The sequence below is a fragment of the Micropterus salmoides genome, unplaced genomic scaffold (genome assembly GCF_014851395.1).
Source record: "Micropterus salmoides isolate LMB-PRFRI ecotype aquatic unplaced genomic scaffold, ASM1485139v1 Ms_hic_scaffold_3, whole genome shotgun sequence".
NCBI classification, from domain to species: Eukaryota; Metazoa; Chordata; class Actinopteri; order Centrarchiformes; family Centrarchidae; genus Micropterus; species Micropterus salmoides.
Genome location: NW_024042261.1, coordinates 6,354,403 through 6,381,375, shown reverse-complemented (window position 1 = coordinate 6,381,375; position 26,973 = coordinate 6,354,403). Strand labels below are relative to the sequence as shown.

Genomic DNA, 26,973 nt, shown 5'->3' with positions numbered 1-26,973 from the left:
CTCACATGGCAGCACCCCATTGCTAGGATAAGAGGTGTAAGCCAAGCTTCTCTCCATTTAAACTGCTGCAGCACTTTAGATGCCTGCATGGCCAGCATTCCCAGACAGGCATAACTCGTAGACTCTACAGTGTAAGCACATAGCACGGCATTTTACTGGCCTGTTGTGTTGTTATTGTGACAAAGATCAAAGGTTGAACTTGAAAAGTCCTCTGCAGAGAAAGCCCTGCCAAAAGTAGTATTACATTTATGTTGAGTTTTTCCAATGGAGTGTTTTACAGTGAACAGTCACATCCTGCGTGAGTGAGTCAAACAATAAGTGGCTTTAACAAGCAATAAAAAGACACTTACAACTGATAAGGCATCTCTCTCCGTTTAATGACGGGCTCAGCCAAGCTCTTGCTGCTGCCCTTTTATTAAAGACAATCACGAGAGCTAAGGCCTATGGGCATGTGAAATGGATGGAGAAAGGGGATTTTGGAGGAATGTTGAAGAGTTCATGGAAATCATCAAGAAGAGGGGATGATGGATGCTCCAGGCACACTCAAGACACTGTTCATTTGGCTTCATCAACTACTGAAGGAAAGCTATGTATCACCACTTTAGAAAGACGTCTTAGTCGACATCATTTTTTGTTGATGCATGCTCAACCCTTTCTTTACCCTTTACCAAAATGTAAATATTGTCACACAGTTCATTACTATGGCTGGGGACTGTTTACAGTTGTTTTGATACTATTATACTGTTGCGGGTACAACATAACTTTTCAACACCGATTCCAAAACAATACTTAGACCAAGAACAAGACCTTATTCAGAGATATAAACCTCACTTTTTTTCGTTTACAAAATGAGCCTCGGTGGTAAACGCTGTCTGAACACAACCAGCCTTACATGAACTTGAAGATTTGTTGAGGTTTGATAACAAGGTAGTCAAGAGCACTGGGGGGCGAGTCAGAACAAAGACTGAGTCTAAATGGGCTTCAGTCCATCTAAAGACAAAGACCAAATAAAAAAACAGTACTCATTCAGCTTTCTTCACATTGTTGTCTGACTGTTTTATCATGTTGACATTATAGTTCGATCAGATCGAATACCGTGTGGTGAGCAAACTTGACTTGGTTGAGAAAAACTATAGGTGAGACCGCACCACAGTAATTAGGATTCTGCGTGTAGCCTTGGTGTGAGCTGATCCATGAGCATGTCGGAAGGGAGTGTGGTAGTCCGATGCCCTTGTGAGAGTGTGTACACACACACACACACACACACACACACACACTTGGACACTGTGTTGAAGACGAGCCACTCAGCTGTCAGCTCAGCCTTATGTGACAGATGAGGCGCTTAGCAATCTCAGTGACAGGCACAAGATGTCTCGGACTGCCAGGGGCGTGCACACTGACGCTGACGTGCATACACACACACCCTGTGTAAAATGTAGCTCAAACAGATGCGTTCAGCTGCGAATCATGCCTAGTGGTCAAATATATGTTTATGGGGATGAACAGGTAGCTGTAGAGGACGAGGCCAAAGCAAGCGAGTGATCTCCTGACATTTTAACTAATCCCTTCTAGCTTGTGGTTTCTTGCACATTTACAAGATTTGCTAGCAGCCAGAATTGGCTTTTTCACATATGCAACCTGTCATGTTCGATTGGACGATGACATGGTACAGACCAGGGATGTGATGGCTCGAACGCTGAAATGGACTGTGATTGGATTTAGATGACACCGCCAGCTCGGGGCTACTTGGCCTTTCTGTTGTAGCTGTGTGTTTAGGAGTAGATTCTTTAACTGCTCTGGTGTCTCATACATTGGCAAACATCTCACCATGAAGCCAGCAGCGTTAACAAGACTTCCTGTGACATGGCTTTATGAGTTGACTCCCATTGGCAGCCTGCACTGCTATTGTATTTTCACAGATGAAACCTGTGATTTTAAATCTCCAGACAAGCATAGGCCTTCATTATACATCGTGGTTGTCAGTTGTTTGCATGCTGCTTAGGTGAGGTGTTATTAGTCATAGTCCAACTTTGGGGCGACATTTAGGATTTCCTGTGACTCCGCTTATTTGTTTATGTACACAAGCCCAGACAGGCCACAGTGGCATTGCGTGATGCACATGAGGGAGCAGGCTGTACCTGCCACAGCCCCGTGTTTGGTTGCTCAGGGCGAACACACGGTACCTGTCAAAAGCAGTTAAAGCCTCGTTCAGCAGCCTGCCCTGCATGGCATCCCGTCAGACGCCAGCTGAACTTTTCACTTGTCAATTCTGAAAGGTTAGCGCTAAAATCAGCAGCAACAGATTCAAAGGGATGGATGCTTTCCTGGCATTTTTGTGCAGGGATGCTTCATGTCACCTAGACCACCTTGTCGGCCCCCTCCTACCTCCACTCTACTCTGTCATGGCCTCTCTTTAGCCCCTCTGTTCCCCTTTCAGAACACATCTGTCTACAAGGGCAGGTAATGCCCGACCCCTCCAGGTCCTGAGTACTAGTTGCTTGGGGTTTAGTTTGCCCTAGATCCATCATCCACCACATGGTTTTCCACTTCATATCCATGATGGATTCAATTAATTATCCATCATTAGACACGCATGAAACCCTCTTGTGCCAAGTGCCACAGTTACGGCTAACTTTTTTTTTTCAGTAGTTGTTTGGTAGCCAGTAACTTATTTTTTAAACTATGTTTTGCGTATTGTATGCTATGTTATAGCGTACAGTAGAGAGATGGACTGGAGAGAAGCAGGGCAAGGGAGGTGACTTACAACAAAGGTCGGGGCAGAACCAAACCAAGACATGTCCACCGGGATGTCCTGGGATTCATTTTAATACCTCAGATGTCTGACAATGTATTGGTATCTGTAACGATGACTTCATAGTTGTTTGTTTTCTTGGGATCACTTTCTAAACAACAAATTGGAGTAATTGCTGAAAGAGACTTTTAACTGCTGTTTCCATTTACCTTTTTAGTCCAGAACCAGAGGAGCAAGGAGAAAACAGATTTTAACATTTCTGTTAGTCTTAGAAATGTTTTGTAAATAAAGCTTTATCACAAAAATGAAGAGCTCTCAAACAACACTAAGAGTTGGCAAAATGTTATCGCAGCTTTTGTGACACATTTTTACCCTTCTAATCTTTACCAAAGTCTTTGATATTAACTTTTTTTTACTTTAAATGTCTAACTTTCAGAACACACACACACAGTTAAGAGCAGACCAGTGTAAATTTAAGCAAGTTTATCAAAATTAAAACATGTGATATAACTATTCATCAAAATATTATGTAAGCATTATTCTCTAAATTTTTACTTTTAAAAGTGAATCTTTGCTGTAATGTGTACCTATTATAAGTCACATGACCAGAAAAACCAGAACTGTGTACTGGAAACAGTTGTGCCAGTTGTTTTAAGTTTGATGGGCATGCAGCCAATAGACTGTCCCGTCTTTTAATATACTGCCCTGTGGTTTCAGGTGGAACTGAAGATGAAGTACAATGATCAGCACTGCAAGTCCAGAGGTCTTCTCCGAGGCCATCAGTGGTACGAGATTCAGGCCTACAGAGCTCTAAACCAGGCCCTGGGGAGGTAAATCTGCCCACTACAGCTAGAGTGTTTTGGAAGATTTACTTTTGTTCTCTCTGTCTTTTATACTTAAACCTTCAAACTTTATTTTACAGGTGCATCCGCCACAGGAATGACTGGGGTGCCCTTATTCTAGTAGATGACCGTTACAGGAATAATCCCAATAAGTACATCACAGGTGCTCAATATTTATTTGTAAAACTGCAAAGCCTATAAACTTGAACACTAGATGGCAATAGCTATCCACCATAAGATTGTTGGTAGTGTTTGTTTCTGATGTGTGTGTCTGTGGAAACACAGGTCTTTCTAAATGGGTCCGCCAGCTCGTCCAGCATCATGACACCTTTACCAATGCAATGAAGTCTCTGGTAGCATTCTGTCAGGTGCAACAGAAGGTGGAGGCGGCCCCTCTTTCATCTGTCATCACTCACTTACCAGAAACTGTAGAGAGAGAGGATCTGCCAAAGGCGTCCGAACCATGGACACCCGGCTCATGTGTCAAACCGCCTGAAGCCCAGCAGGACACAAGCCCCTCGACCTTCTCTGCTTTTTCACATAAGCAGTTGAAAGCTGAACAGGAAAAAGGTCAGCTAAGTTGAAGTTTTGAGAGAATCCTCATTCTCAAAAAATGGTTGTGGGGGTCCATGTGTCTTTTTTGTGCTATAGTTGGGGGCAACATTAACACAAAGAGTTAAAGTATCAGAAATGCCCGGGGACCAACAGTGACACTAGAACTACTAAGACTTAATATGTCAATTCTAGTGTGGGCTTTCATTCTGTCAACTCATAATAGTGATGTTATAAGGATGTCCCTGTTAGTCTAAAGTGAATAAAGCTGCTGTTTTTAATAGACAGCAATAAAAAGTTTTGTGCCATTTTTGTGCTCAAGGATGTCTGAGCATGACATCACCCTGAGATAATATACTGAGGTGACATGTTTTCACATTACGAGCACCCATTGTCTCCCTACATGGTTTATCTGTTTGCCCAGTTGAATTCAGTGTGGTGGATAGGGGTGGTAGCATGGCAGTAGCACCTCCCCCCACACCACCCCCAGGCCCCCGCCCCTTATAGTTGGGGGTAGAAGTGTGGGGGGGCAAGGGATCAGTTGAGTGGCTTGCCTCATTACTGTAAGGTCTTTTGCGTGCCTGAGTGGCGCTGGAGCGAGCTGATGAGCAGATGTTGGACTGTTGCTTTTAATTAAATCCCAATGACCTTTGTTTGGGCTATATTGAGCGTAAGCCCACATTTATCTTTCTTTTAGAATAGCCTTGGCAGCCATGGTAGTCTGCGTAGAAGTCTCATTTTTTAAATGCTTTTTTTGTGATGTGTTTGCTCAGTTGACTCTGTCAGACTGCAGTCAAATGCTAGGATAAGGTTAATAAATATCCTCTGTAAAGTAGTTTTGAATATTTTGTTTTCTTGATGCAGAATACTTGAAGACAATCCACAGTCCTCCAACAAAGCCCCTTGTGCAAACCCCCCCCTCCAAGAAGCCTATGTACCATATTTTCACCTCCAGAAAAACAACTAATGGAAAACAACTAACGGAAACAGCTAATCATTCTGAGCACCAGAAGAAACAGCACATCTCCTCCACGCAACAGAAGACTGATGTGTCTTGTCTTAAACAAGGGGCTGGAGACCGTTCCACTGAAATCAAAGTGGAACCACATAGTCTGGCTCCAAAGCTTTCTCCAGTAACACCTCCCAGCTGTGAAAGGGAACCACCCTCAGCAGACAGTCAAGAGGAAGATGAAGATGAAGAAGACCAGACTGTCTTTTTTACTCCTGAACTTTTTGAGGGCGAAGGCGACGAAGGCAGCCCACAGAAAGAGACTAAGACCAAATATTAACAGTAACTGTTGAAACAGATTGCAGTGCAATGTAAAATACCATATTCAGTTCATACCAAGTTTTCATATATCATCATTGGCTTTTGACAGTTTATCCTGCAGCGTCTCCTAAACACTATGTTGTAAAGTATCTATGTTACAAGTAGCCGACACACTCTTACCAAGCATGCAGTAGATGATGAGGCTTCAGCCATCTCAGATCAGCTTCTTATGCAGTGTGACAGCACATCTTATTAAGGCCATTACAGCCTGTTCTCAGTTAAAAAATGCATAACTAACCAACAGTATTGAAATGACAGCGCTGATTGAATGAGCATTTTAACAAATCATTAAAATACAAATCCTCAAACTCGTATGATAACATTTAGTTCTGTTTTAATGATGTGTCTAGGAGTTATGGGTGTTTTAGACATGCCTGATTTAACCTAAAGAAGAGGCTGTTATTTTTTCAATTTCAATTATGTGCTGTAAACTTATTAGTGTGCGGATATGCATTTATTTTACGTTCAGTACAAGCATCCATATATATATTCTGTTAAATCACAATAAAATAATAATCTAGCATTTCTCATATTTTCCTTCAACCGCATTGACATGTTTCTAAATGGCCCAGTTTCAGTGGTGGAAGTATGAGCAACAAAATCTACCTAATGTATCAAAAGTACTCATGGTGCAGAATGACTCCTGTAAGTGTTGTATTTTTCTATTTTAGGATTTTCAGTACTGATGCATTGACTTGAAAGAGGTACTCATATAACTGGCGGTGGTTGAGATCATTTTAACAACTTTGAATACAGTTGAGTACTAACAAAACCTGCAAAACCTTAATCTGAGTAGTAACTAGTAGCTCAAATAAATTTAGTGCTGTAAATAATACAGTATTCCCCTCTCAAATGTCAGTATTGCAGTATATGAACAGCCTTTTGTGAACAAATCTGTGAGGGCAAGAACTCTTGACAATATTAGCGTTTGGAAACAATTTTCCACTCTGCGGGCAGTGTCTGAGATGAAAGTACAAATTGCATAATATGGTAGTACCCGAGTAAAGAAAGTATGTCAAAACTGTGCAGTATTTGAGCAAATACACTTAGTTACTTTAACCACTGCCAAATGTTTGTTCTCATATCTGCAGGCCTCTGCTTAGAAGCTCGAATAAAGACAGATACTATTTTATCGTCTAAAGATGTTTGTAATGTTTTGGCCATTGTTTATATCGGTGAGGGTAGACTGAAATATTAAAAACATATCTCAGTATAACAAAAGTTCACCCACAGCACAAATTATAGCCTCCAAAATTACAATGAAGTTGAACCAACACCTCCCTAAGACAATTTCAACCAAACATTGTAATTATTCATCAGTTATGGTTTATTGCAGGGCTGTTAGACTGCATTAGTTTTAGCTAGGTAGACCTAATAAACTGGCAACTGAGTGTATATCTTCACATAAAAAGCTATACTACAGTAAATGTTAAAGTGACCAGTGAAATATCTCACATATATAATTAATCTGAATATATAAAATGAAGCCAGTCAAGTACAGTGTTTCCATATTTGTAGTCATTAGGTGTTGTTTCAGTCCTGAATAATTTACTGCCATTTAGATCTTAACCCTTTCTTTTGTACTTTATTTGTGAAAAAACAGTGATTATTTGTGACCTACGAATAGCATGTATGTGTAATCAGCTGTTTGACTCTCAGGAGCTGAGGTCATTTAATCAAGCCAATCCTAAGTGCAGACTCATCAAACAGGCGAAGTTGAAGGGAGACAGAAAAATGAGATTAAACATGATTACACTGATGTGATTTGTCTCATTACGACGCAAACTTCACCAATGTGTGATTTGCGCAGATGAGCAGAGTAGACAAGTGTTCCATTAAAGCCTTTCTTTGCTCTCATCAGCAGCCTCCCCAAGACCCTTGTATATGTAATCGTGCATGACCACTCGTTAACATCATCAAAACACAGCGTGGAGAGGCCAGTGAATGCGTGTTAAAAGCACTTAATAGGGAGCCCACATTACTGAAAGACTCAGTAATGACTGCATTTTTCCCATTAGGCTAATTCAGCTTTTGTCTCAACCCCAAATCATTAAAAGTACACTAACAGCATTTTATTATTAAAAAAAATACACGAGACTTATCACCAAACATGACAGAGTGGAAATGCAACAGAAAAGCACTGGAAATAGGAAACAACACTATTCCAGCCGTTCCAGCCTTCATTTGTGTGTCAGGTAGCGTAAAATAACTTGTCCACGGATATTCTGCTTACTTTCTAGTTCACTAAGACATGCTGTTGTTGTGATGTCAGCTATAGCAGCAGTAGAGTTGGGAGTACTGCTGTCTGGAGCTGGTGTGCTGGCCCTGGGACCGTCTCATCCTCTCTGCATGTTAGTTTCACAGCAGCAGCTGTAGCCACAGTTTGCCAAAGTTTGCTTAGCTAACATTAGTTACATTCCTTAAGTGTTTTTGTTCGCTCTATATCATATCGTATTTGTCATGGAATTGGATCTCTCCAGAATTGCTTAACCCACCTTTAATTTCTGGCATTGGGAATGGCCAACACTCTCTCTACATACAATTTAAAGTAAAATTCAAATTTTCGCAACTTTTTCAAACAGGTACTTTGAAAAAGTTGGTCTCATATTGGTAAACTAGAACTATTGATTCCAACCAAGGGTATTTCTCCACCAGCGGGTACTGATGCAGCTGCCAGGAGGAACATGGAAAGATTGTGTGGGGCGTCAGCTAATGTGAAAAAAATAGAAATGATTTGGCAAATAAATAAATACACGTGTGTCTAGGAGGTAAATGTGCGCAAAGATGGGTTTACAAATATGTGTAAGGCTGTTCTTTAGTATATTTGTTACTAAACTAAAAAAAAACTGACTGCACAGGACATTCTCCCAGGCCGATATGAGATTTGCACAGTATGATGACCTTAAGCAAAAATATCACAGTTTCGTGGTATTGTGATTGCAGCTCTAAAATATGTTGTTTTTAAATATCTGGGTGAAAACCATCAGCTTTTTCCCACTATACTATATATTTTATCCATTTTATGCAACAACATATACTACGGCTGCTAAGAATAATATCAAATAAAGCTATAAAATCTTGTTTGATTGTTATTATTTCAATATTGATGCACATATGCAATATTGAAATAATAACATTCTGCATGTCTCAAGCTATGCTGCAGCTGCTGTATTTATGTAAACTAAAACTTAACTATAACTTTTTGACCAAGCTATAAAAGTTCAGAGATCTTGCTAGCAGAAACGCAGAAGATTTAACAAGCAAGGTAAGTGTTTTTTGTTTTATTTTTGCCTTTTCAAATCACAGTGAATGAACACACTATTTATGATCAGTGTTAATTGCTACTATGCTTGTCTTTATCCTTGTATTGCAGTATTTGTAATTGTATGTATTCACATATACCTTTCAAGCATAATGGCACAGAATGCATTATAGGATCAATATAAGTTATACAGTAAATGTTGACACAGATCAGTGCTACCGTACATCTGCAGTGATGTTTTTTGCATTTAGTCTGTATTCTGCTGCACACAGATGCATATAGTGATAATGATCACCGCATTCCACATCCTGTGTGAAAACAGTGAAAAAAGAGGGTGTGTATATCAGTGGTTCTCAAACTTTTTCACATCAAGGACTCCTAAACTGAAACATATTAGACCACGGACCCCCATTTGATAAGATTTTGTCTTAAGGTCCCTCATCTGCACTTTTTCTTTTAGATGTTTTATTACAGAAAGGGTGTGAAACCTATGACCAAAATAGTCACACATTCTGTCCCCCCTGAAACCCTCTCAAGGACCCCTGGGGGTCCTCAGACCCCACTTTGAGAACCACTGCAGTATATGAACAGCCTTTTGTGAACAAATCTGTGAGGAGAAGAACTCTTGACAATATTAGCGTTTGGAAACAATTTTCCACCCTGCAGGCAGTGTCTGAGATGAATCTGCCTGAATCCTGAGTGAAATGTATTGAAAATCTTATCAGTGACTCCTCAAATATGTTTCGTCACAGCCATTTTTAAAAAGTTTGGATATAAAAAGAAAGTTCTGATACATGGCCAAGTTTTTTGTTCTACTTACAGAGAGTCAAAGACCAGAAGTCGTGTTCTTTGGGACTCTGTTCTCTGTGTGAAAAGGAACTATTTCCTGTCACACATTTTTGGTTTCTAGGAAATCCCTGTCATGTTTCAGTTAATTTAACATGTTTTTCAGGCACATTACTGATTACCACAGTGTATCTTGTAAACTTGTATTAAAAGTTAATTGTGGTTAAAACAGTTGCGCTGCAGGTCGCTGACACTGCTCACCAGAGAGGTGAAATGTTTGGGTGTGAATGTTTCCTTTTTCCTTCCTTATTTATTTTGTTCACTCAACCACAGTACCAGGAATACAATTGTTAGCATCCGGTAGTATTTCCTGGCTTATAGAAAACTTGTTGTGTAACAGGAAGCCACTGTAATTTTGTTCCTTCCTTGTAAAACCATCATCAGTATGTCCCTAGGCAAGACATTTAAGTGTTGAAATGCTTCAGTGAGCCTGTCACTGTATCCGACCAAGAATAACATCATGTCAGTTATTTATCCGGCACTTTAAAAATGCAAGTATTTACAAACCAGTGAATTAAAGCAGCAATTTAGAACAATGACTTAAGATCCTTATCAGATGAAAGTGGTTGCTTTTGGCTGGCTATTTCTGACAGCATCACATAAAGTGGTGTAAAAGACCATGCATGCACAGCATATCAAAGCATTTCACCACAAATTTAGTTCAGTTCAGCTCTCTTCAGCCCTAACGTGTGTTCTGTCCGGTTTTGTCCATAGACTGTATATAAAAAGGTTCTGTCCTGTCTGGCTTTCTGTACCTCCCAAATCTCAGGAAGTTGGCTAAAATATATATTAAATTGTAAATTGAATAGTTAAAAATTCCCATCCCTTGTGGAAACATGTTTTCATTATCAAACCCATGTTCTGCCCTGGCTGGGAGATGAGTTGCAAAGATAGACCCATTCACCTGCAAGCACCTGACTAACCCATGTCACTGTGTCAGGCTGGAACTGCTTTCTGAATACTGCTGATGTTTTGGGATTGTATCTAGACACTTTCAGAAAAAGACATGAACTATTAGGCAGTTCTAAAATGTGTGTGCGTGTTTGCATTAACACACAGCTATCTTTCCCAGTAACCACCCAGCTTGTGCTGAAACACAAGCTGTCTTGCCGGGAATATTTCTAGCTTCTGGCATGTAAAGCACAAAGTTGCTATAGGGTTTCTTTAAGTACCCCAGGCAGTATATGACTGTTGTACATTATATGCGACCTTCTGTTGGGAAGACCCTGAGGGCAGAACATAATGCTAGAGCCCTTTATGGAAGGCTCTATTTTTGCAATCCTTGATATCTGGACTCTAGAGAGAAATGAATAGTTAGAGGAAATAATCTATATAGATCGAGGGAGAATGGCCAAATCAACTAATGTCCTCAAAAAAAGAAAAATGAGCCATCACCGGCTGAAGATGTTCACTGGCTTCCTCTCAGCAAAGAACAAGCACATGAGGCGTAGTGCGCCCTTTAGTCTCAAAAACTGGACAATGTCCTCTGAATTAAAAATAAAAAGAGCGTGGATGGAATGAAGATAATGAATGGATGGTGCAAAATAGCGATGGTAAGATCAGAATCTGCCACAAACAGCATGACTCCATTGATTGATCCTGTTGTCTGAAAGATAAAGGCTGCTCCTGATGGTTAAGGTGGCCCAGGGGCAAAAAACGATGCAATTCTCAAAATTCTGTGAAAATATTTTTACAAAATCTCAACAAATTCTAAAATGTAAACAGAAACCTCTATCTGATTTGACACAAAATACCTCAAGCACCTTTGCATGTGGCACCAGTTCTGGCATCTCAGAAACAGCTGAGGTCCTGGGATGTTTGCACACTGCAATGTGGCGGTTACTCAACCATGTGCCACAGAGGGCCGAGTGTCTGCGTACACAAACCTTCATACACTGGGTCTCCACGGCACACGGCTGAATACCTCTGGTTGAGGTTTTACAGAGGCTGGTGCAACAAACAAACTCAATCAGCATCGGTTAAGAGGTTAGAGATTTGCCTACTCCATAAAAACACCTTAAAAAGTCTTAAATCCCTGATTAAAACTTTTTTTTTTTTTTTTTTTTTTTTTACTTACTGGCTTATCATATTTTCCCTATTGTCAACAAATCCCATTAAAAAGACCAAAACAGTATCGGGTATTAAGTCAATCTCTGGCTCTCAGCCGTAAACCCATTGGTTCCTACTGGATTAATATGTGTGTTCATTCTAATGAGGGAACATGTCACCCAGTGCAACGGTGTGGCTCACTGACGTGTTTCTAATAGGTTTGGACAACAATGGAACTCTGTGGAATACAATACGTCAGGCTTGGGGCACACTCACACTCACTCACACACACAAATTTTTTTTATTATTCATGGGATTTGTTAACAATAAGCAAAATACATATAATATCACCAAACTTTTAAAACAAAGTCTGCCATTAATGGAAGATATTTCAACTTATACCCAGTTGTAGTTTGGGCTATATTCCAGGGAATTAAAATTAGCTGTTTCTGTGAAGGTAAAGGTAAAAGACGGCCGACCCAGATGTGATGAGATGCTGGACATCTAGCCACAGTGAGACTCACATTTAAATGTGTTGCAAATTTGACAGATGGAGGTAGAGTCTACACAACAGTGGATAGTCTAACCAGTTACATTAGGATAATGTTCAGATATGTAGTTTTATCAGGGTGTGTTTAACAAAGTGACTGTACTGTTTCCTTTTGTTGTTTGCCACTTGTACCTCTAACTTCTACAAAGTGGACACATGCAGTGCCAGGAAGCATATTTCAATCAATAACCACTCCCACCCCTCCATAATCCTATTTACAGTTGTAACAGAACAGAGACACAGTACAAAGTATCACAGCTTCTGGGAATGCTTTAGCTGTTTTTTTTATTGCCTTATTGATTTGGAAAAGTTAAGTTGCCTTTTTATGATTTGGTTTATAGGCAGGTATCTCTTAAAGACATGTTTCAGTCGATATGAAAATGGTATGAACGTTTTTGATTGAGTGAATTTAATGTTTATGCATAGATTTTTCATTAGTTTTGGTTTTGTTTACTGAACTAAAATAAAAAAATGTATTATAATGAAATATTAGGGGTTACATTTCAATGGTTCATATTCATAGTGTCAGTCTGTATAGCTAGAGATAGAAAAAAGTTTTCCAAATACTGAGGAGGATGTATATCTATCTTTTTTCCTGTTATGGTTACAAATGGAATATAATTGTGTTTATAAAAAGTATACTTGTAGTATACTTATACTTATAGTATGCTTGTCAGTTAATTATTTATCTGGCAGTAAAGTTGAGGAGCTGTACAATATTCACAGTATTTCACAAAGATTTCTAAATAGTGGAAATCTGTCTAGTTAATTTTGACTGAAAACCTAACCATTACACATGCTGATGAATATTAATTTAAATTTGTTTGTTATTGTTAAAACAATATTCCCTTATTACCCAATCCTTTTCTGTGATATAAAATACTTTGCTTATTATTGAAGTTAATTATTGATTTCCTGTTCTCTGGGACAGTTTATGATCCGTTAACTGTCACATTAAAGTGCAATTTCTGCACCAATCAAAACATTTAGAGTTGCCGGGACTATCCAGTAGTAACTGTCCTTTTGTTCCAGCCAATTTTTAAATATCAAACACTCTGTTGAGATTATCACTGTGACCTGACAGATTAAAAAGATTAACCCTGATTGACTGATAAATTCAGTTTTAAGAGTAGCTTTCCAAATTCTGTGGTACTTTCAAATCTGAGCTATCTAGTCAACTCGATGGCAATCTTTTTTGAATTTTTGGATGAACAAACAACATATTTTCTTCTGGACTTTATAAACCAGTGCAACACAAATGCATTTTTTCAGAATCAAATTACCTTGATGAAGATATATTTACCAAGCTACTGAAATATGCAAATACTTATTTATATAATATAATATTAGTTATTGTGGAAGTGTATTGCTTTAAATGACTTGATTAATTTACATTTATTGATGAATCAAGTGGCTGATCATGTATATTGATAAGTGGGTAGCGCTGTCATTCAAATACAAACATGTTTCAGTCTAAAACTCATGTTCTTAGAGAGTTTCAGAGGCGAAAACACCAACAATATTTCCAAAATTAAAACTTGAATTGATGACAAAAAAAGAAACTTATATTAGGGTATCAAAGTGCTGAAATTTAGTTTCATGAAGTCACAGTAAGTATTTTACACTGGACCTGCAGTGATGTAGTGGGATATGCTTTATTTCTTTTCTTTCTTTTTCTTTCTCTTTTTTTCTTTTTTGCTGCAATTTTAGATTTCAGTAAATACTCCAATCTGACATCATGTTTAGAGAATGAACTTGTCTGTGAAATAGCCTTAACATTTTGACCATCTGGGTCACAGTGTGAATCTAACTAAGCCCACCGGCCAAACACACATCTCTGCCCCCCTCTGCCACGAGGGGGTTTACACTTTGGTCCACCCTTCACTGTTCAATTTGACAGACACCATATTGCACATACAGCTTTGCAGTCTGTCTGCTTGCAATTGCCAGACACCCAAACTCCAGTCTGCATGCAGTAAACACACTCCAACACTCTTGGCGTGGGGCATGGCACACTCACAACTTTGCTGGAATCATCGACCAGTGTCATTTTGACCTGTTAATCTCAATTTGTCATTGTTGTCATAACCCCACCCCCCATACCCCTCTTCCCTCAATCATTTATCGCTTTGTCAGCTGTGCCAAAACATGTCACTCCTCATCCCTACAACACCTGCATTCAAATCTTTATATCTGACCTGCCTTCATAATTGTGTATAATTACTGTAGCAGACATTACATTTAATAATTGTTCATTTTCAGATAATAGGAGGTCATGCACACTTTGTGTATTTTAATGTGCTTTGTTATAGCACAGATGAGATTGGAGGCCTGCAAGCTCTAATATAGTGACCTTTAATAAAAGGCAATCTTCATGCCCCAGTGAATTTTAAAGGTGATTATTTTCATCTGAGTGATATATTTGTTGCACAAAATTAATTCTGTTTTGTAGTTGAATTTGAACAGAAAATGAATGATTAAACCTGTAGTGTGAAATTTAAATTTATAATTTTTTACAAATACTGTATTGAGTTTTGTATCAGATTTTTAATTTGTACAATTATTTGTTTCCATAAAAAGGTAATGAATAGTTTATCATTTTAATTTCTGCAGTTGCATTAAGGGTTGTGTGACCACGTAAACCAGCCTACAGAATGTAGCCTGTAAAGATTTATAGCCTAATGATAGGAGTTGAAAACTATTTGTTTCAGATCATAAATAACCTCCAGTAAGAACAATTGTTTTTGATTTTTTAAAACCAGACACTACATATAAATACATGAAAGTACACGTGCACGTGAAAATGTTACCTGAAAATACATACATATAAATAAAATTATATAAATTATATCTAATTCACTACTTCCTTACATCTTAAAGTTAATGCTATACATATACATATTTATTTATTTCTTGTAGTGTGTATATGAGAATAATATAATTTTTAAATCTCTGCTAAATAGCCTTTCTGAAAATCAGATTTCCCTAATCCCAATCACATTTAAATTTCAAAGGCCATCTTTTGTGACGACGAATAACATCAGATGGGAAATGAAAAATGCCTTGTGGCATTGCTGATGAAATGTATGATGTATATCCCATTAGCCTACATATAATGAAACATGCAAGATGTTGTGTGGAGATTAGGAAAATGTCCTAAATAGATAGAAAACTGATAACATGTTTTATGACCTAAATAGAACTAACCATCTTTGGCCACAGTACATTAGGTGGATAGCTAATGAAATTGATTTCTTTAAGCTTGTGTAGCCTGATAAAGATTGCTTGACTGGATCATCTGGTAGTAGAGGGTCTTTCAATCCGTCTACTGGAGCAGCTGTTAGAAGTTGGCTTGAGTCATAGGTTTGGAGCTCCTTGGATAATAAACCCAGATTTCTTTCAGAGGGGCAGTGGAATTAGACACCTAATCTGCCTATGTGGTTTTATAAGTTGACTAATCTTGATATAGACATCCGTTGTTTGGGCTCATCTTAGTGTGCTTACACCATAAGCTGGTTAATGCTATAAGTGTGATTGTGGCAACCATTTGTCATCTGAAAGCCTGATGCCTTTTTGTTGTGCATATTGTGGTAAGGTCTCAGCAGGAGAGCATTAAGTTCTGGCAATTAGCCATTTATGCAACCTTACCCCGTTTATGGCAGATTACTGACTGAGATAAGGAACTCTGATCCAATAAACTACTTAACTTCTTTGTGTAGTATCATTTCGAAGTATTTTAGTAGTTGTTGTCTAGTTTTTTTGTACATTCATGTGTTTGTCCATACTGTAAGGTTATGTGTGTGTGTGTGTGTGTTCATTTAAAAGAGCAGTCTTTCATGTATAAATCTGTGCTTCAATATGTGAAAACTGGTCATCACCTACAATGGTTTCAACAGTCTTGTGCTGATTCTTTTTTCCCTTATTGATTTTTGAGAAGTTATGTCATTATCCTTTTTTAGATCAATATAGTTTAACTTTTTTTATTGGGGATGTAATAAAATGTGTCACTCTGCCACATAAACCATTCGATAGCATTGATTTATCTACACTAGACAGAAGTAAGAGTTAAATTACTCATACTCAACAGCCCTGTGTCTGCTGTGGAATCCTTCAGGTTTCTGGGATCCACTATATCCCAGGACCTGAAGGACACCATCATCAAGAAGGCCCAGCAGAGGATTTTCTTCCTGTGCCAGCTCAGGAAGCTCAACCTGCCTAAGGAGCTGCTGATCCAGTTCTACACAGCCATCATCCAGTCTGTCCTCTGCACCTCCATCACTGTCTGGTTTGGATCTGCCACCAAAAAGGACAGGAGCAGACTACAAAGGACAGTCAGGACTGCAGAAAAGATCATCGGTGCCAACCTGCCCTCCATTCAGGACTTATACATTTCCAGAGTCAGGAAACGGGCAGGAAACATCACTGCAGATCCATCTCATCCCGGACACAACCTGTTCCAGCTTCTCCCCTCTGGTAGGCGCTACAGAGCACTGTACGCCAAAACCAACAGACTCAGGAGCAGTTTCTTCCCACAAGCCATCACGATGATGAACAGCTGTCACTAACTCACAGTGTCAAGAACAATTGCTGTGCAATAATTCCAGTGCAATAATTCCTGTTTATTGGCTACCACTTCCCATTAATTTATTCATCATTCTCCATTTCAAAGCTGTTCTTTCTGTTCATATTGTCATAGTGTATATACCAAATCCACCTACCCCATGTACATAACTATGCTTTTATGTGTATGTGCACCTGTATACCACATCGACCTCCAACACATGTAAATAATAATGATAATAACAATTTACTCCTGCATACTTTGCAATCTGCTCATTGCATTATTGCACTATTGTCTCAATCGGTCTGTTTTGTTTATAGTGTGAATATATGTGTTCTCTATACTGTAGCCTGTGTTTGATTTTATTACTATATTATTGTGTTATTGTATTATTGTGTAAGTAAGCACATCGTGAGCATTGTACAATCCAGAGTCAAATTCCTTGTATGTGTACACATACCTGGCAATAAAACTGATTCTGATTACGCTAAGAGCATTAATTTAGACCCCATTGTAATGTATCACTCATCTCATTTTGTTTGTTCTGCCTTTTCGCCATGATACCATCATGGCACTAGAGATGGCAGTGTTGTTGGGTGGTCATCCACTTTGGTTCAGACAGAAATATCTCAAAAACTCATGGATAAATTATCTGGAAAATCAAGATAATGGAAAGATTTGTGGTCCTCTAAGAATGAATTCTGCTTACTTTAGTGATCCCCTGACTTTTCGTTTAGCAGGTTGACGTATTTGGCCTTTAGTGAAGTATTGGATTGATTGCCATGACATTTGGTACAGATATCCATGGTGCTGCCATCCTCAAATACCACCATCAGGTCAAAATTTTAATTTGTCCAATGGTTTCCCATCAGCCTCAGCTTTGTGTTTTGTGTTAATAACACATGTTGCAAACATTATGTCTGCTTATCATCAGTATGTTAGCATTGTCATTGTGAGCATGTCTGCATGCCGATGTTGGTAATTAGCTCAAAGCACCACTGTGACAAAGAACAGCCTCACAGAGCCACTAGTATGACTGAAGACTCTTGTTTGTCTCCCAACAAGTCCTCCAAACAAATCCATGCTGTTTGTTAGTTAAAGTTATGGGATATGTTGACCCATCCTTTCACCCCAACATCTTCCTGACAAGGTTTGACAGTGCTAACACCAATGTCATGTTACATTTGCTGTTGCTCCTGCCAGAAAAGACTCATGTGGACACTAGAGTTCCCTGTCAGGTTACCTGTAAGCATATTGTTTTGGGCTTTTGAACAGAAGCCTACCGCCCCTCAGCTTAAAGAAAGCTAAACTCCAACTGTAGCTGCAACCACGCTGCCAGTGGGTCGTGTCCTTTTCTATGGCCATTTCTGTGGCTAATGGCTATTACTGTAGCTATATGGCTATTGCTATGGCTGTAAAATTAACTGTGGCTGACTGTTTTGTCTGCTTTGTAGCAGAAGGGAACTACAAACTGCATTTCATTTTACAACCCTGTTGTAAAATGATGATTAAATTTACTTTGTACCAGTGTGACTGGCTGACCCCACCTTTGCCTGTCGTAGTTTGAAATACTTCTCAGTTTGGGACATGTGAGGACTTCACAGAAGGATCTTAACCCTTTGACGCCTGAATTTTTTTTTACAATAAAAACATAAATTGTGTTTTCATTTGCTTTCAAGCTGTTGTTAAATTAAGTGAAGATTGTTAATTTGGCTTTAACAGGCATAAACGAGAAACCAGGGCTTGCAAAAGGTTCCTTGGTACGTATCAAATATGCACCAACAGGCATTGGGGGAATCCATGTGCTATCTTGGCTTGCAGTCTGAAAGGAAGAGGTGTGATGCGAATTCGCGACCATCGGCCATCATTAATTTTGAAGATTATATGTCAACTAGACAATCAATCTTACTTGTTAAAGTGACCTATAAAGAAAAACCATACATTGTCTAAAAGACCTTGAGATCCTCACAATAAGCCCATATCCATAGACTGTATAAGAGAAGCGGACGTAGTCATCGTGACGTCACCTGTTGGTTTGTGGACTGGCGTTTTGAAGCCTTGAGTTTGGCCGTTAGGGCGCCGCCATGTTGAGTTTTTGCAACCAGCGTCACTGGACGTGACCATATTTGGACGAGCTAGCTAACTTGCTTCGCTAGGTGCATCTGTAATTCACGTTAACTGTCATTTTAACAGATGATTTTGTCTAGCGAACAACAGGCTTAAAACTAAATGTACTCAAAAAAGTGAACAGCCAACTCCTAATAAGCTTTTTCAACGGTGCTGGTTAAATTTACACAGTGCCGTGGGTACGAGTCACTCTAGCTTGAATAACAGGTTGCCATGGTAACGACTTGTCTTCTAATGGATCTGGACTTCTTTTTGTAATCAGAAGAATCGCCCACTGCTGGCTGTTTAATAGAATGCAGGTTTAAGGGACTTCCACATTGGATTCAAGCCTCAGACCGGAAGCTTCCCACTTGCTCATATCACAAACAGCCCTACAATGTGACTAGTTTGATTAGTAGGCCATTGCATCAAACCTCTTTTCATTGCCTACCTGCTCCTAGTCTTCATATGTTTTACTGAGCTGCATAGTTTGCATTACTGTTAATGATGGTGTCTTGTAAATCTGTCCTGGGAAACATTTGCTACTCATTTGGGAGTTGTACTTGGATCTGAATCCAGATTTTTGTCTGGGGAGCTGACCTCTCTAGTTTAAGCAGCGCTTCCTTAGCCTGGTATGCTGCAAAAAAAAAGGAAACTGAACTTTCTCTCCCAATGACGTACTGAATTCTTAGCACACAAAGGGTCTGTGTAGTCTTCCTGCGTGGTTGACCTGTCTCATGTTGAGGACAGAGAAGGTGGAGATCATTGAAAACACTTCACAGGCTTTCTCCGCTTGCCATTGGATTGTAAATCGCTCTGTGCCTGAAGGTCTAGCTCCACTGTGAAGATGGCAACAGTCCTAAAAGGTAGAACATGCTTTCACCCCAGACTTAGCGGGGATTCAGATCAAAAACAGCCCTGTGTTAAACAACGCAGGTCTGGTACATTAAACAACACCCCCCACCACCACCAATGCAGCACAGTGAAATATGATCCAGGAAGTCTGATGCCAAAAAACTGCACACTCCTTTTTAATTGTGGCCGAAAGGATTTTACAACTTTGGAAAGTGTTCACTGTGGCAACTATATGATCTTTTGTCACGATCAAGAGGTAATGCTGAAGAAATATAACATTCGTATTACAAGGTAATCATCCAGTAATGTCACCGTGTCCAATACAGACTTATCAATAAGATGTGAATGTAGACCAGTGTTAGAAGAAGTAGGACAACAGGAGCCTGAGATCTGTACTGAAGCCTTAACACAAGTGTAAGTTTGAATGAACAGGTGTATCGAAACAGCAAAACAGCAATTTGACTTAATGTAGTTTACCCAAAATAACAACTAAAATAATAGCAAAAACTTGAATAACCCAGTCTTTAAGTGAATAATGAGTAGATCGATTGTTGGGGCCCAAATATGTGTGTATAACTGTCCTACCACACCAGAGAGTAAAGAAGGGAATCCATCTTAAGAAGGTAACAGTCTGAATGATCCCTCTTGAGTTCCATAGCTTGGCTCGCCATCCAGTCGACCGAAACATCAGTTTCTCTTCAGTGGATACTCTCCTTTGGTGTTGTATTTGCCTCCAGATCTTCCATATACTAAAAAAAAACGGACCTATAGACAAGCTCAACATGCAGTTATTAATACAGTTAGTAAAAAAGTATAAAATCTGCCTCAAAAATAACATAATAGTCTCGTTTTACCAAATATACAACATGCTAACAATTTTAGCATAAGCCTATGGAATTTTCCTTTTTTTTTAAAGCCCAGCAGCTTACTGTTTTAATGCTGAATGACTGCATCTTCCGTACTAACAATGTTGAAACAGAGTAGCTAATATTCCCGTAGCAAGAGCCACAAGATGGCGGATCGCCATCGCCTTGCTGTTTGCTCTACAACAAGTCCTCTGATAGGCTCACTTTTATATCAATCAGAGGAACAGTATTAACTCTTATCGCCACTAGAGATATTTATTCTGTAACTCAGTATTTTCATGTTCAATAATAAGAGTTAATATATTAGTGAGAACTTTACATGCCTTTTCAGAATTGTGGAATAAGATTTCTACACAATCATGTTGCAGCGAAGATTCACCTTGGTGTCGTAATTAAAGTAATTTTTTGTCATGAATCAAAATATTGTATAGCAAAAAGTAGTGGAGATGCAGTGGTGAATGCAAGTTGCGTGCGTCAAGATTAATATTGCCAGAAGACTTCAAGAGTATCACGTTTTTCTGCAGACGAGAAATACATCCAATGCCAACATTCGGTGCTGATGCAGGAAGTATTATGCCTTGTTGAGAGGCTGAAGGGTAAGGGTGTGTAGGTTGGAAAGGTGTGTAGCTGTCACAAACCAAAAATTAGTATTTGAATAAACAAAGTCTCTAACCATAACCAACTGCACTGCAAATAAGGGCAGCTAAAATATAAGAAAAAAGCACTATATTTGAGGAGAAAATTACTTAAAACAAGAGAAATTATCTGTCCATTCAGCAAGTTAATTTCACTTAACAAGAAATCTTGAAATAGAATTATTAAATCTAAAAATAAGAAGGACCTGAAAAGTATTCAAAAGGGTTAAAATAAGTAGAAACGGCTGATTATTAGATCAAATTACTTGAAACCAAACTTCCTACAGCACAATAATAAGTGAAATATACTGAACATAAGCAAATAATTCTTATTTAAAAAGATTTATATTCTTAATTTGAGTAAATTAAGGCTTCGGAACAAGACAAAAATAACTAATTTAAGTAAAAATTTTACTCCGTTTTAGTGAAGTACGATTAAGCTGTTACTTGAAACAAGTTTGCTCATCTTGAAATAACCTAAATCCATATTAAAACTAAAACCAAAACCTAAAAACCAGTCCTTATTCTTAGAATATACATCTTACCTGATTCGACTGAATCACAACCACGGCAAATATGAGTACTGTCAACATTCATTAAAATGTCTTAAACAGCATATAATTACATGTCCACTAACAGTGACTCAGGGTTGCTGCACGCCTTTAAACAACAGCAATCAAAACACATAATACACTGCTGGTAGTGCTGTGATTTGTCACATGACAAAAAGACTGTGGCTACACATTTTGGGTATGTTAAGTGCAGAGTGTAGTAGTATGCCATCAATACCAACATTCCTTCCCAGAAATCCTCCTGGGGGAGGGTGCTCACAGGCATGTTTCCCACAGCGACAATGCAGGTTGTTCCATCAAAAAGCAGCACTGGAGAGGAGAGAGGCCGCTTCCACAGGTATAGCCCAGGATCCTCGCCTGGCTGGAATAAAACAAAAACTACAGTGAGTTAAAGAGAAGAAGTGCTGTGCATCAAAACTGATTCAAAAAATTATGTTCCTTGCACACTAATTATTTGATGACGTTCAGGTTGCAACTAATGAATTGAACAAAGAGCTCTATTAACAATGCACATTGTAATTTACAATTGGAACAGACGAAATTAACATTAATTAGATAATCCTTGGGACTGTGAACTTTGTTCAAAATTCTAAATTTATGAACATTAATGATTTAAATTTATTTGTCCTGAACTGAACTTTGAAGTAGTTCTGGGTGTGAACATGAACAGGGGGTGGCAATGGATAAAACACATGCCTTTGGTGTGAGAGACCCGGGTTCAGTCCGCCACTGTGATCCATCCACCATTGTGTCCCTGAGCAAGACACTTAACCCCTAGTTGCTCCAGAGGCGTGCGACCTCTGACATAAATAGCAATTGTAAGTCGCTTTGGATAAAAACGTCAGCTAAATGAATAAATGTAAAAAGGCACAACAATGTGAGAAAATGAAGGACACATTACAGTGAGTTTTAAAGGCCTAAATAACAATTCTCACCTTAAGGATACGAAGCAGTGCCTCACTGGCATTTCTGAGACGCTAGGTGGTGGATTTGGTGAGGGGAAAAGTGATGGGAGGGCATTGAGGAGGGCGATAGTGAAATCCACTATGGAAGAGAAAAATGGCCTTTTATGGAATAGTTTGAACATGGCTGACATAACAATGGATTTGGTTTATGGAACAGAAACTTACCTCCACGCAGATCCAAGGAGAAAGGGGGTTCTTCCACACACCATAGAACTGCACCTTAGCACAAAAGTCTGCCCATCTTCCCTTCGTGCCACCAAAGATGCGACGCAGCTCATCCATTGTCTAGGACAAAATTGTGCTCAGTTATTACAGCTACTGAGCAGGCTTAATATAGCACAGCCTGAACAGACAAAAGCACAGAGCACCAAAGAAGGAAGTTAAGAAGCTTACATTTCGAGTGTCTTTGAAGCATGGATATGCCTCAAAAATTTTCGTGGGTCGGTCTTCGTCCTTTGTAACATCTGCATCAATGAAAGCCCGCCTGGCCTCGAACTCAAGGTCCAAAAGTTGGGCAACATCGCCTTGGTTGGGTTTTGCATTGGGCTTCTTGTACATGTTGTTAATGTTTTGTAGTGCCTCGTCTGCATCTTCAGACTGTCCTGGCCAATTTCCTTAGTCATAATTTATTTGCTATAGTAATGATCCAACCTCCTAACTAATACCATACTTACTTTTCTACATGATATCGTAGAAAGAAAGAAATGTCAAAACACCGGCATTGAATCTGAAAATGATGCAGGTTTTTGCAGAATCAGCCTGTGTCAGTGTGCTGTCTAGCAGCAAGGTTGCATTAGATTTTTAAAAAGCTGAATACAATAAATACAGTTATGATCCCAGGGTGGAGTTTTTGCTGTCCGTTGCTGCTCACACTGGGCAGATGTGTGGAAACTCCCTCAGATAAGCTTAAGCACTCCTACATTTGGGAATCCTTCTGCAAATATTTCAGGAGATCAAACATGTTACTTCTCACTCATCTCCCGCTAAATGCTTCGCTTTTCTCTCCTCGACATGATGGATTGCCTTTCTTTTGACAAAGTGCAGGTGAAAGGTGAGGTATTAAAAGCTGTCAGAAAGCTACTTGTCAGAAGGCTAAGTTTGCGTTACAGATATGCAAGGTAATGTGTTGAGAAGTGGGAGGAGTGAAGCACAAAGCTGTTGGTGGTCCAGACCTGTGTAAATATTGTAAGTGTTGTCACATTGTGTGTCAAAACACTTCAATAGGTAGGCTAATGAATGCAGAACCACTGAAAAATTTAAGTTGTACAGGATTCTTCATGCAAATAGATACCCCTGACTGACTGGACAGAGCATTAGCCCTCTACGGTGCTGTTTCTCATAACATATTATATCCTCCCCGTTCCAATTATCTCACACCTATTCTCACCACACACAGTCATTCAAAGCGCTGAGGAAAATCCCAACAGAGTAATGACGGGAAAGTTCTTTGTTCTGGCCTCTTAGTTGAATCTGTAAGTGCTGACAGACAAGACTATTTAAGAACAGGAGCTCTTAAAATCAAACAGGACACACTCAGTGTTTAATTCTGTGGCAACATACCCGAGAGCTTGTCCTGACTCATCACACTTTCAAAGCTCGCTGGCACACCTCGGCGTGGGAATGACACTTCTCAACCCATCTGTTTGAACAGGTTGATTCCACTTTCTCTGTGCTCTGCGCTGGGCATTCAGCAGCTTTTCCGATTTATAATGGAGCGCTGGCTGAATGCATGAACTCAGACTTCAATAAGGGTTAATAATTTTTGAATACAAGTCCTAAGTGTGCACATGAATGCACCTACCCCTCTGTTTGAAGTATGAATTAATCCTGTTTTATTGTTGACGACCTGGCAGGTTGACATAGAGGTGTGGACAGATCTGCATCAATAAAACTTGAGCCGCTGATCTCTATGAATTTCCCCGTCTGTTATTTCTATCTGACATTTATATTTGGGTGGCATGCTGCTCACGCTCAACTAGCACTGTCAACACAGATTTACATTAAAATGATCCATTTCAATATGTCATCCTTGAGGCAAAATTTTTACTAGAACATATTTGAAAATATAGCTAAAATGAATGTATAACTCTGTTAAACTGATCACATGGGATGTGTTGGGCTTTTAATTGAACATAAATAAAATAAAAAATAAATATATAGCTATATATATATATATATATATATATATATATATATACAGCTGCAACAATTAGGCTAGTTGATTAAATGATCAGTGGATAAACAAAAACTTTATCTACCACAATTTCCATTAACCACTCAAGTCAGTGATCATGCAGTTAACGTTTGCTAGTTCCAGCTCTTCCACTGTGAGGACTCTTTGCTTCTTTCTGCTTTATAGCAGAAAGTGTAGTGTGTAAGTTTCAACTTATAAATAAACAACAATATTATGCTTATATTCACCACACACATTTTAGTATCAACCCATTTTTAGAAACATTAATCAGTTAAACTCCATCACACGTAGTCATGCTTTACAGGACAGAGGTGATGATGCAGGTGTCCTGTAGAGACTCTCCCAGTACTACCAGTCTAATAGGAATTTAGTCACGCATCACTGTCCACAGCTTACCCCCGTTCGTGTCAGAAAACAAAGGCAACGGGCGTCCCCGCTATACATAGCCACTGGGGCAACTGGACAACACCTCTAAAGCAAACAGGCTTACCCGCTCTTTATAACAGCAGCATAATGCTCAACCTTTGTCCCTTCCAATCCTCCACCCTGGTCCTCCTGCTCCATAACAGGTGCTGCTTGAAGTTGCTATTCTGATTCATTGTCTCTTCAATTCCAAAAGCCCATCTCTTTTTATATTTGCCCTCCTTGCTGACTTTGTAGGTGACTTTCCCTAGATGTACTCGACAAACCTGCAGCCTTTTATTTTTTTGTGTGTGGTGAAAGCATAGCTTAGTGAATGTGCATTTGTGTGTTTTTGTGTTTGTGCTGCTACTTTTATGAAAGGACACAGGTTGTTCATGTGAGAAATGACACTGGTCTATCCCTGCCCTGTTTTGCCGATAACTGTTAGTTGTAGTTAACTCATTAGCTTTGTTCCCTGCACCAGCAGACAGCTGTTTTAGAGAAGAAGCTCAAAAAATCTGAGGTATGCTACCAGCCCAACACCAAATGTCAGACAGACAAAATGAGCAACTAGCTGGTGAACGTAGTGGAGCATTTAGCAGCTTAAGAGCCAGTTATTTTCCTCAGCAGTTTGTGGAGACCAAAAGGAGAGTGAATATTGAAATTAATGCCAATGTTTCTCTATGGACATCCCAGTTGGAATTTTTCTTCTTCATTTTAAACATACTGACCTGTTCTTTTTAGAGGTCATCATATACAATCCACTGTTGACTTTGTGTAATGTTGTTGTTTTCAGCCAGTGGCTGCTCTTTGTTACTAATGATCTAAGCTGGACATTGTTCTCAGAAATTATTGTAAATACCAATGCCTTTTGATTCACGTAGGGGCTTAATTTACAAACCATTGAGAGGCAAAAGCGTAAATCCATCTGTAAATATTTTTTCACCTTTAATTTGATTAAATTTAGTAGAAAAAATAACATTTTACTGCTGTAATTTGTGAAATTCATTTTTGAGAAGGTGATACTAAGTCAGAGCTACAGTAATAAGCGTTAGTGGCTATCTTTGGTTATTTATCCAATTAAAGCTCCAGTGTCAGGTTTAACAGAAATTTCAACTCGCAACTGACTCGACATACGTACAAGTGTAATGCTATTAAAGCGAAAGTAGTTGAGGTCAGAGTAGAAGGTCAGTTGGAATTAGTAACTGTTGTTACTATTACACAACTCGTGTTATCTTGCAAAGCCTCTTTTCCTTAATCTTTTCAAACTCATCCATTAGTGATTAAAAAGAATTGATATTAACAGGTACTTATGTTGTATTTGTATAGAAATAAGCTAGTTGGAGCACAGACGCTCATGCTCTATGTAATATGGTTGTATTATTCCCCTAACCCATCACTTGACCATTCACTGCCCCGTCTGTCACTACACATCTTTACATCCAAGTATGACTATTCACTAAATCCTATAGAAATAATTACAACCTTAAAACTGAAATATGAACAAAAGCATAAATTGCCATTGGACACAACAGAACATTTATGCTTTTATTTTTTATGGTGGATTGTATAGAGGTGACACAAAATGAGGGTGGGAGAGAGCGGGTGAATAACATGGAACAAAGTCTATAGCC

General features: G+C 39.0%; 1 protein-coding gene and 1 long non-coding RNA gene across 3 annotated transcripts in view; one reads left to right on the top strand and one right to left on the bottom strand.

The window, feature by feature from the left end:
- The window catches only part of brip1 (BRCA1 interacting protein C-terminal helicase 1), a 39,879-nt gene extending 33,880 nt beyond the window's left edge, over positions 1-5,999 (top strand). For both annotated transcript variants that reach the window (XM_038693632.1, XM_038693631.1), the window contains exons 17-20: positions 3,470-3,582; positions 3,675-3,757; positions 3,880-4,164; positions 5,011-5,999. In XM_038693632.1, the coding sequence (XP_038549560.1) occupies positions 3,470-3,582; positions 3,675-3,757; positions 3,880-4,164; positions 5,011-5,435 (906 nt within the window). In that variant the 3' untranslated portion in view covers positions 5,436-5,999. The remainder of the gene's footprint in view (positions 1-3,469; positions 3,583-3,674; positions 3,758-3,879; positions 4,165-5,010) is intronic.
- A 15,942-nt stretch (positions 6,000-21,941) lies between these two features.
- Positions 21,942-24,500, bottom strand: LOC119882425. The gene is made up of 4 exons (XR_005440511.1): positions 23,137-24,500; positions 22,909-23,028; positions 22,714-22,822; positions 21,942-22,139 (listed from the first exon to the last, which is right to left on the bottom strand). It is a non-coding gene; the product is annotated as an uncharacterized LOC119882425 (long non-coding RNA).
- Between the last annotated feature and the right edge of the window lie 2,473 nt (positions 24,501-26,973).